Here is a 10,802-nt window from a genome sequence, read left to right on the forward strand (position 1 = left end):
TCTGCCCTTTGTCCTCAGGACCTTCCAGTCTGTGCCTCTCCCGTTTATGCCCACCGCGTTCCTCCTAGAATCCAGCTCAAACACCAGCAATTCGGCGAGGCCATCCTCCCACAGTGTTAATGATACGTTTATTTGTATGTTTCTCCCAGAGCGTCCAGTGCCCGGGGGCAGGACAACACCTGATGCATCGTTTCCCGGCACCTGTCTGCGGCGTTGATAACCCAAATAAAGACGCGGACGAGAGAACGCAGGGCGCAGGAGGCGTGGCCTTCACCCGGAGGCTGGGCGGCCAGGACGGAGAGTCCGCTCCAACCGCGCTGCCCTCGGCCGGGCTCCCACAGTCCCAGCTCAGCCACCTGCAGTCAGCCGCCTGCACCCGAGGCCCCAGGAACAGCCTCCCCTTTGCCCCACTCCCAGTCCGGCCCCTAACTTTCCGCCGTCCCCATTGGCTGCGCGGACGCCCAATGAGCGGGTGGGAAGCGCAGGCTCGGTCTCCCAGGCGGGGGCGCGTGTTCTCGTTCGCGCGTCTCGCGAGCGTTAGGCTGCCCGGCCGAGGAGGAGCCTTACGGCGGTCTCGAGCGGCTGTGGGGACGAGGGTGCGTCGCGAGCCAGACCATGTTCCGAGCGGTGGCACCTGGGCAGCTCCGACGGGCGGTGAGTCCGGACGAGGAGGGCCGAGCTCAGACACGGTTCAGTCTCAGCCTGCCGTCCCGGCGAGGGCGTAGGTCGGGCAGCCCTCGCGCGGGCAGGCCCAGCCGACCCGGGGCTCGGCCTGAAGTTCTGGGCCCTGCCCTTGGCTCCTTCCCGGCCGCTGGCTTGGAGTAGAGGTCAGAGGTCGGGGTCAAGGTGACCCCGAGTGTGAACCTGCGCTTCCGGTGCCGGCGCCCGCAGCCCCTCTTCCCACCGCTCTCCTTCGCCCTTGGCACTTGTGCGGGGCGGGCGGCCGCGGCCCGGGGAGAGCTCGCCCCAGGGAGCAGAGTGTCGCCGCGGGGATACCTTCTGGGACAGCGTTAACCTGAATTCTGGCCGAAAGCCATTTCTGGAAGAATTGAACATTTTTACCCTGCGGCTGGGCGGGGCCGCGGGCGCGGGGGAGGCGCGGTGCTGGCGCAGACCCGCCCTGCTCCCCGGCCGTGGGCAGTGCGCGGTCGGTGGTCGGTGGTCGCGCGTGGAAGGCCCGCGGCCCCAGCTGACCGCCCTCGCCAGCCTGAAAGGCAGGCTTCATTTTCTCTCGTAGGGGCACCGTTTACCCCAGCCGCGTGTTGGCCCGGTAGCCAGGGACCTGTTGATCTGACGTTTTTCCTGCTTTCAAAAAGGAGAGAGAAGGCAGGAACTTCGCGCAGTTCTTCCCGGTCTAGTGAGGACTCAGCAAATACATGGTTATCCTGGTGCCGTGGGAGAGCAGGGTTTAGATATCAACTAGTTCCACGTCGAGGACCAGGAATTCACATTGTGGGTTCTGTAGACGTCCGTTACGTTTAGGGAGAAACAAGACGTTAGACCTGGGCTGGAAAGTTTCCTGGTGTTTTCGTTGCTTTTCTACGATCTGTGTGTGTATCTCCCCAGCACCACTGGGATTTTTCTCCCTGAGGTATGGCTGGTGCTTTTTCTGTAATAGGCGTCAGTCAGTGCACATCTTCTTCCCTGTGTGTGCCTTCTTGTAGAAAACCTTGACCCTTCTTCCCATAAAAAGTTCTAACCCACATCCTTGAGGTCAGCGTCCTGTCTTTCCTTCAGGGTATGTGTCTTCCCCAGAGTCTGGACATAAAGGTGAAGTCGTGAATTTGAGAAAATTCCAGGACCCGGAGCCAGACTTGCAGAAGAATACTTGGCTCTGCAGGAGCTGGAAGGCAGTTTTATGGACAGCTTACAAGTCTTGCATATGCAGCGGGATATTTGCAGGGGTAGGGATTTAAGATGCAGTACTTTTGTTGAGTTGACAAAAAATGGAATTAGTTCAAGCAGTTCTTAGCCACACCATTGGCCCAGAGACACAGACAGTATTTCAAATCTTTGTTGTTTGCCAAGGACTTTGACCTTGACTTACTAAAATGAAAATAAAGCTAAGTAGAGTAGCTGCTTCAAAGTCATTAAGACCTTCTGGGAGCCAGTAGGTAGCATAGTGGTTAAGGCACTGGACTCCCACGTGATTAACTGCGGTTCGAGTTCTGCACCTGGTGTCTTGAAACTCATGCCAGGCGGGTGTGCATGCTAGCGGGTGTGCATGTGTGTGTGTACCCCAAATCCCAAGGGGAAAATAGAGGAGAGGGTATTGCGGTGTGGCCATTTCTCCTGGGAGGAGAGGTGATATCTTGTTTTCTGTCTTTCTAGTGAGTGCACGCACCCTGTAGCAAAATCTCAAACAAAAATGTTGGCTCATAGATAATACGTACACATGTTTAACTTTTTTTTAAGTTTATTTTATGTATAATAGCATGTGTATGCACACCAAGATAGAAGAGGACGGAGGGAGAGGAAAGGGAGGGAGGAAGGAACTGAAGGACCCCTGGCAGGATCTCCTCATGTGATGCCCTTCCCCTACCTCCTGCATCATCTTAGGCTGGGCTGATGCCTCCTTTCCCATCACCTGTCTGGGCGTAGATAACCACCCCATCTCCACCCCCACACACCCACTTGCTTGCAGGTTTACTGGGGATCCCAGGTTGGCTGTGACTTTGAACCTTGCTCTGCCATGTGGCTTCTAGCTCTGCAATTCATCCTGCTACTGCCTGTGGAGGCTGGACTCTTGTTTCACTTCTGAAATAACTTGAGACTCACAGCAAAATTGCAACAATAGAACAAAATTCTTCAAATACTTTCCCGAATATTTCGTCCACTGGTAGTGGTTTGACACATTTGCTTTCTCTCTACATAGAACTACTGTCTTCTGAGCCATTTGGGAGTATGTTGTAGCATGTCCTTTATTCCCAGGTAACTCAGTGCATACCTATTTTTTCTATTGCCGTTTACTTATTTATTTATTTGGTATAGGATGCATGTGCTCCCCGGCGAGAGACAGAGCGAAAGCGCGGGAGAGGAAAAGAGAATGTCCTCTCCTGGGGGGATGGCCCCTCTCCACTCTCTCTCCAGGATATTTTTTTTTTTTTTAAGATTTTTACAAATATTGTTTATTTTAATGAAGCTGGTACAGACAATGTCCATTTAAAACCCATATCCCAGGCCAAGAAGTACAAATACAATCAAAAAGAGCAGTGTTCTGTTGTATACACTTCTCATGAATAACTTTATTAACTGCTAATGGAAATTAGAACTGTTCTGGGATCTTCTGACAAGATTTTTTAAATCTTAAAATGCATTCTCTTCAGTGAAGCCATCTTTGGAGTTAGCGAACTTTCCCCGTATCTGTCATCTTGACTCCAATCTCATATCCCTCTTCTTTTGGTCCAGACCCTCAGATTTTAAAAATAGCTTCAAGTTAAGGAAAGGTCATTTTTCTTTTTTTCTTTTTCTTTTGGAGAGGTTTTTGCTGTAGGGCGTGTGCGCTCGCCAGACAGACAGAGGCAGACAGAGAGATAGAAAGCGAGAAATCACCCCCAGGGGGGATGGCCACGCCGCAGTCCCTTCTCCATTCTCCTCTCGGGATCTTGGGCGCACACACACATGCGCCTGGTGTGACTTTAAGCCACCAGGTCCAGGACTTGAACCGTGGTCGACTACATGGCAGTCCAGCGACATAGCCATTACGCTAACTGCTGGTCCCAGGAAAGGTCATTTTTGCACAGTTCGGTTCTCTGAGAAAAAGTTGTAGCCCAGGAGCGAAGCAATCATGCTGAAACTTCAAGGCCAATTCGAAAGTCACTATGAACACTCGTGCTGGCCGATCTTAGTTACCCACGCAAGCCTGAAAATGCAGCCCTGAAACAGGCGACCTCTCTGTGCACACGTGTGACTTTTATGAAGGAGAGGGCACCGTGAAGGGAGCGGAGGCATCAGCACAATGACACGAACGACAACCAGTAGTGAGCACCAGGATTCAGATGACTGGGTGTTTTAAAGAGACCGGGAGCCAGTTTTCAACTCCATTTTGAACACCACATTACAGAAGAACTATTTTTAAAAATAAAAAAGAATCGAGGGAAAAGAAAAAAATAATAAAAAACAATCTAAACCGTCGAATGACCCCCGTTTGTTCCTGATCAACTTCAGTCACATCTTCCTCTTCCATTCCCAGTTCTTTCGGAGGATGACTCTGAGCCGTTCTCTGACCTTCCGAGAGAAACCCCAGTGAATTCATTGCAGCTCCCCGTCCTCGACAGGATGATCCTTTGAGTTTCTTGGGGCGCGTTGTCATTTTCACTCTGAAGTGAGTCTCACTGCCCTCCCGTCCAGTGACTCTGAGTTTAGCGTATTCTCCTCCTCCTTATCCCCTACTCCTCAGTGGAGGGTTTTGCCTCCTGGTCAGACCGGGTGGCGGTGGCTTCCCCGGGGTGCCTCGGGCAGGCAGAAGCTCGCTCGGGTGTACGAGTCTGGCGCTCTTCCCTCAGCACAACCTCCTCCCCGGATTTTGGGCAGACGGGCACACGTGCCTGGCATGTATTCCAGGCCACCAGGTCTGGGACTCACCTATGTCGTGGGCGTTGTGGGACCCAGCCGCTTTAACCGCACGCCATGGCTGGCCCCTCTGCGTATCTTCACAAAGCCAGGAGGTCGCTTTCCTAGCCACCGTGTGACCGGCGAAAGCGGCGTTTCCAGTGACGCAGTGCCATTCTCTACCTGTGGACATTCACATCTCGCCAGTCACCCAGCACTGCCGTTGGTGGCACTGCCCGATCCTGGTCTGTGGTGGTCCCGGCGCCCTGCGTGTAGTCTCCATGTTCCCTGTCTTTCTTTGGCTGACACCGACATTTGTGAAGAGTACAGGCCCGCTGTTTTCTAGACTGTCGCCCCGTGTAGGTTTACCTGCTGCTTCCTCACGGTAACGTCCAAGCTGTGTACCCTCTACTCTTGGCACGACCCTCACAGGTGACGTGCTCTCAGGGCACCGTGTTAGGTGGCACATGAAGGCCACTTCAGTGACGTGGCTGCAGTGCCGTGTGCCAGCTTCTCCACTGCACATTACAGAAGAACTATTTTTAAAAATAAAAAAGAATCGAGGGAAAAGAAAAAAATAATAAAAAACAATCTAAACCGTCGAATGACCCCCGTTTGTTCCTGATCAACTTCAGTCACATCTTCCTCTTCCATTCCCAGTTCTTTCGGAGGATGACTCTGAGCCGTTCTCTGACCTTCCGAGAGAAACCCCAGTGAATTCATTGCAGCTCCCCGTCCTCGACAGGATGATCCTTTGAGTTTCTTGGGGCGCGTTGTCATTTTCACTCTGAAGTGAGTCTCACTGCCCTCCCGTCCAGTGACTCTGAGTTTAGCGTATTCTCCTCCTCCTTATCCCCTACTCCTCAGTGGAGGGTTTTGCCTCCTGGTCAGACCGGGTGGCGGTGGCTTCCCCGGGGTGCCTCGGGCAGGCAGAAGCTCGCTCGGGTGTACGAGTCTGGCGCTCTTCCCTCAGCACAACCTCCTCCCCGGATTTTGGGCAGACGGGCACACGTGCCTGGCATGTATTCCAGGCCACCAGGTCTGGGACTCACCTATGTCGTGGGCGTTGTGGGACCCAGCCGCTTTAACCGCACGCCATGGCTGGCCCCTCTGCGTATCTTCACAAAGCCAGGAGGTCGCTTTCCTAGCCACCGTGTGACCGGCGAAAGCGGCGTTTCCAGTGACGCAGTGCCATTCTCTACCTGTGGACATTCACATCTCGCCAGTCACCCAGCACTGCCGTTGGTGGCACTGCCCGATCCTGGTCTGTGGTGGTCCCGGCGCCCTGCGTGTAGTCTCCATGTTCCCTGTCTTTCTTTGGCTGACACCGACATTTGTGAAGAGTACAGGCCCGCTGTTTTCTAGACTGTCGCCCCGTGTAGGTTTACCTGCTGCTTCCTCACGGTAACGTCCAAGCTGTGTACCCTCTACTCTTGGCACGACCCTCACAGGTGACGTGCTCTCAGGGCACCGTGTTAGGTGGCACATGAAGGCCACTTCAGTGACGTGGCTGCAGTGCCGTGTGCCAGCTTCTCCACTGCCGAGTTACCGTTTCTCTTTGTACTTTATTATTGTTTTTAAGAATTATTTAACTTTTTTAAAAATAATTATTTTATTTAACTTTGTCTATTCATTTATTTCATTTTAATTTGGTAGAGAGGGACAGAGCGAGAGAGCAAGAGAGAGGGAAAGTAAGAAAGCAAGCTGCCAGGTTTGGGACTTGAACCATCATCAGCCTTGTGGGAGTCCAGCACCCTTAACCACCACGCTACCTGCCAGCCCCTTATTTAACTTTTTATTTACTTACTTATTTTAATTTGACCAGAAAAGGACAGAGTGAGAGAGAGAGAGAGTGAGAAAGCAAGCCGCCAGGTCCGGGACTTGAACCATGGTTAGCCATGTGGGAGTCCAGCACCCTTAACTGCCACGCCACCTGCCAGCCCCCTCTCTGTAATTTTTAAGTAATATGTGGAGCGGTCTCCTCCTGAGAAAGCTCCCGCCATGGGGCGTAGTCAGGCTGCAATCATTTTCTCCATTTCTCCATCCTGACAGGATTTTGGCCATGCACACAGGTACCCTACAGTTTTTGAGCCCCGCAGGTTGGGATTGGAGTCAGCCATGTGGAATCTGGCTCCCTGTGTAGGCTCTTAACAGCTGCTGTGTCGGCTGGCCTGAGAGATACATTGAGACTATGTAATCCTCCTGTTTTTCATCAGAGGTCAATCCTCAATGATCTCTGCCTGAGAAATGATTACTGTCATGTAAAATGGTGATTTTCTGAGTCCAGAATTCTTTCTACATTTGTATAGTTGAAGAAGGAACATCACATTCTTGTTTATCTATTTATGAACTCACGCATTCCTACATAATAGATTGTAATCTCTTACTCCCTTCATTGATTCTCAAGTTGTCTCGTATTCGTAAGGGGGGAGCCCATTTAATCTGGCTCCTTTTCTTTCAGTATTTTATTTTAGTTTTGCTGTAGGGCACATGTACTCCCTGGAGAAAGAGAGAGGGAAGGTGAGAACTCATCCCCTCGGGGGCATGGCCATGCCACTGTCCCTTCTCTCCCATTCTCTTGTTGAGAGTTTGGGTATGTGTACACATGCGCCCAGGGTGATTTCCAGCAAACCCCAAAGTCTGCCATGTGGGACCCAGCCGCCTTAACCTCCATGCTACCTGCTGGCCCCCACTCTGACTCCTTTTATTATTTGGAGAGGTTTTTTGCTATAGGGCATGTGCACTCCCCAGAAAGACAGAGGCAGAGAGACAGAAAGCAAGAAATCACCCCCAGGGAGGATGGCCATGCTGCAGTCCCTTCTCCATTCTCTCGGGATCTTGGGCACACATGCACATGCGCTCGGTGTGAGTTTAAGCCACTGGGTCCAGGACTCGAACCACAGTTGACTACATGGGAGTCCAGTGATATGGCCATTGTGCCAGCTGCTGGTCCCTCCTTTTTATATATATTTATCACGTCAAAAGATGGTCATAGTTCTTCTCAAATCCCCACTCTCGAAATTAAGAATTTTTTTCTGTAGCTATTTATGAGCTCATTTAGGAGGAAGATACATTTCCTAAAACAACATTTTAATAATAAAGTTAGGAATTGTATTTAGAAGATGACCTTAGGAGCTGGCCTGTGGCCTGATGATTGAGGGAGACAGGTCGCACATGGCTGATCATGCATCAGTTCCATCCCTGGTGGCTTGAGAAACACACCAGGCACATGTGCATGTGTGCCCCAAATCCCAACAGGGTGGAGAAATGGAGAAGAGGTTGTGGCAGGACCATGCCCCATTGGGGGTTGCTTTCTCTCCCTGCCTATTTTTGGCTCCATGGCTCTCTGGCAAGCCCAGGTGACCTCTGTCACATTTTTAAAAAGGTGACTTTGGACTGTTGGGAAGTAAGTGAACGTTTTGTATCTAAGTTCAGGTTTTCTTGGTGCTATTGAGCAGAGTCCTTCATCTCTGGGAGAGGTGCTCCAAGGGCGCTGTGAACAAAGCGTTTCTCACGTCTGTAATGCAGGGCTAGAGAGCGCGCCGAGAGGAGGGTGGAGGGCAGGCGCTTGGAATTAGCGTTCTCACAAGCATTAACCCAGATTATTGTTACCGCGTTAATTTTCTTTGAAACTTGTTGATTTGTTGACGTATAAGGAAATGCCAGGAGCGTGTGCTGTGTGGAGAGTGAAGCACCGCGTTCAAGGTCATTTGGGTACTCTTGTTACTGCGTCCATTGCCAGACAGGAAGCAGTATCTATCATGATTCAGAAGCTGTGAAATGGTGTAAAGGAACATGACATTTTTCAGAGTCTGCTGTCTAGCATTGATGAATGAGACTGAACTTTATAATTTGCATGCAGATTTTAATTTCTTTTGAAAGAAGAAAGAGAGCCAAATTTCGTGTGGTCCTGAAAGAAGATTTATTATATGAGGTGAATTGAATAAAATTATGTTGCCTGTCAGTGTGTCTGCTAGGAGTCTTGTCTGTTTTTAAAGTGAAGTACATTGACTGCTTTTAATATTATAATCAATGTCATGTGACATTTCTAGTCATGATTAAAAGCTGCTATATTTTATTACTAAAGAGGTTAAAGTAAGTAGTTTAATACAGAAGTGTAATATATATTTTATTATTACAAAATGTGTGTTAAAATAGGGCTAGGTGACTTTAATTATATATTATTTATCCTTTTCAGTAGGACTTGGAACAATTTTTATAGCTTATTCTTGCTATTTTATTTATTTACTTATTTATTTGAATTAAGAAACAAACAAAAACCTTACCCTATTCCCTCTTCTCAGTTTCTAAAGATGGTTGGGAAGAAATAGGTTAAAATTACTTTCATTGGGACCAGCAGTTAGCGTAATGGCTATGTCACTGGACTCCCACATAGTCGACCGCGGTTTGTGTCCCGCACCCGGTGGCTTAAAACTCACGCCGGGCGTGTGTGCGTGCGTGCCCAAGATCCCAAGAGGAGAATGGAGGAGAAGGGATTGCGGCGTGGCCATCCCCCCTGGGGGGTGATTTCTTGCTTTCTATCTCTCTGTCTCTCTCTGTCTGTCTGGCGAGCACATGCACTCTGTAGCAAAAACCTCTCCAAAAAAAAATTACTTTTATTACTTTAGATCATAAGTTCATATGTAACTATAAAATAAGGAGTTAGATCCCAGCCTTTTCTTCTTTTTTTTTAGTTTATTTATTTTTTCTGTGAATGAGAGAGTCACCACTCCAAAAAGGGTTTTGTTTTTGTTTTGTAAGAGAGATCTTTTGCTATAGGGTGCACATGCACGCTGGAGAGACAGAGAGACAGAAAGTGAGAAATCCACCCCCCGTGGGGGATGGCCACACTACAGTCCCTTCTCCCCTATTCTCTCGGGATCTTGGGCATGCATGCACTCGTGCTTCGCGGAGTGTTAAGCCACTGGATCAGGGACTCATACCGTGGTCGGCCACATGGGAGTCCTGCGATGTAACCATTACGCCATCTGCTGGTTCCCCAAATAGGGTCTTGACTGCGGCCCACTCCCAGCCCGCCCGGGACCCCAGGCAGCTGTGTGTGCACAGAAACACACCAGGCACATGTGCATGTGTGCCCCAAATCCCAACAGGGTGGAGAAATGGAGAAGAGGTTGTGGCAGGACCATGCCCCATTGGGGGTTGCTTTCTCTCCCTGCCTATTTTTGGCTCCATGGCTCTCTGGCAAGCCCAGGTGACCTCTGTCACATTTTTAAAAAGGTGACTTTGGACTGTTGGGAAGTAAGTGAACGTTTTGTATCTAAGTTCAGGTTTTCTTGGTGCTATTGAGCAGAGTCCTTCATCTCTGGGAGAGGTGCTCCAAGGGCGCTGTGAACAAAGCGTTTCTCACGTCTGTAATGCAGGGCTAGAGAGCGCGCCGAGAGGAGGGTGGAGGGCAGGCGCTTGGAATTAGCGTTCTCACAAGCATTAACCCAGATTATTGTTACCGCGTTAATTTTCTTTGAAACTTGTTGATTTGTTGACGTATAAGGAAATGCCAGGAGCGTGTGCTGTGTGGAGAGTGAAGCACCGCGTTCAAGGTCATTTGGGTACTCTTGTTACTGCGTCCATTGCCAGACAGGAAGCAGTATCTATCATGATTCAGAAGCTGTGAAATGGTGTAAAGGAACATGACATTTTTCAGAGTCTGCTGTCTAGCATTGATGAATGAGACTGAACTTTATAATTTGCATGCAGATTTTAATTTCTTTTGAAAGAAGAAAGAGAGCCAAATTTCGTGTGGTCCTGAAAGAAGATTTATTATATGAGGTGAATTGAATAAAATTATGTTGCCTGTCAGTGTGTCTGCTAGGAGTCTTGTCTGTTTTTAAAGTGAAGTACATTGACTGCTTTTAATATTATAATCAATGTCATGTGACATTTCTAGTCATGATTAAAAGCTGCTATATTTTATTACTAAAGAGGTTAAAGTAAGTAGTTTAATACAGAAGTGTAATATATATTTTATTATTACAAAATGTGTGTTAAAATAGGGCTAGGTGACTTTAATTATATATTATTTATCCTTTTCAGTAGGACTTGGAACAATTTTTATAGCTTATTCTTGCTATTTTATTTATTTACTTATTTATTTGAATTAAGAAACAAACAAAAACCTTACCCTATTCCCTCTTCTCAGTTTCTAAAGATGGTTGGGAAGAAATAGGTTAAAATTACTTTCATTGGGACCAGCAGTTAGCGTAATGGCTATGTCACTGGACTACCACATAGGC

General features: G+C 49.0%; 1 protein-coding gene and 2 pseudogenes across 2 annotated transcripts in view; 1 reads left to right on the plus strand and 2 right to left on the minus strand.

Annotated features, from left to right (window-relative positions):
• Positions 1–519: 519 nt before the first annotated feature.
• ETFA (electron transfer flavoprotein subunit alpha) overlaps positions 520–10,802 on the plus strand; it is a 72,248-nt gene continuing 61,965 nt past the window's right edge. The window contains exon 1 of one of the 2 annotated variants that reach the window (XM_006142597.3): positions 520–654. In XM_006142597.3, coding sequence (XP_006142659.1) covers positions 616–654 — 39 coding nt within the window. In that variant the 5' untranslated portion in view covers positions 520–615. Of the gene's footprint in view, positions 655–10,245; positions 10,339–10,802 lie in introns of those variants that run through there. The other variant, XM_006142596.2, reaches the window with a different exon arrangement.
• LOC106734056 (uncharacterized) lies at positions 3,766–5,077 on the minus strand (annotated as a pseudogene).
• Positions 5,077–6,039, minus strand: LOC106734058 (uncharacterized; annotated as a pseudogene).

This window comes from Tupaia chinensis, unplaced genomic scaffold (assembly GCF_000334495.1).
Source record: "Tupaia chinensis unplaced genomic scaffold, TupChi_1.0 Scaffold000078_1, whole genome shotgun sequence".
Lineage (NCBI taxonomy): Eukaryota > Metazoa > Chordata > Mammalia > Scandentia > Tupaiidae > Tupaia > Tupaia belangeri.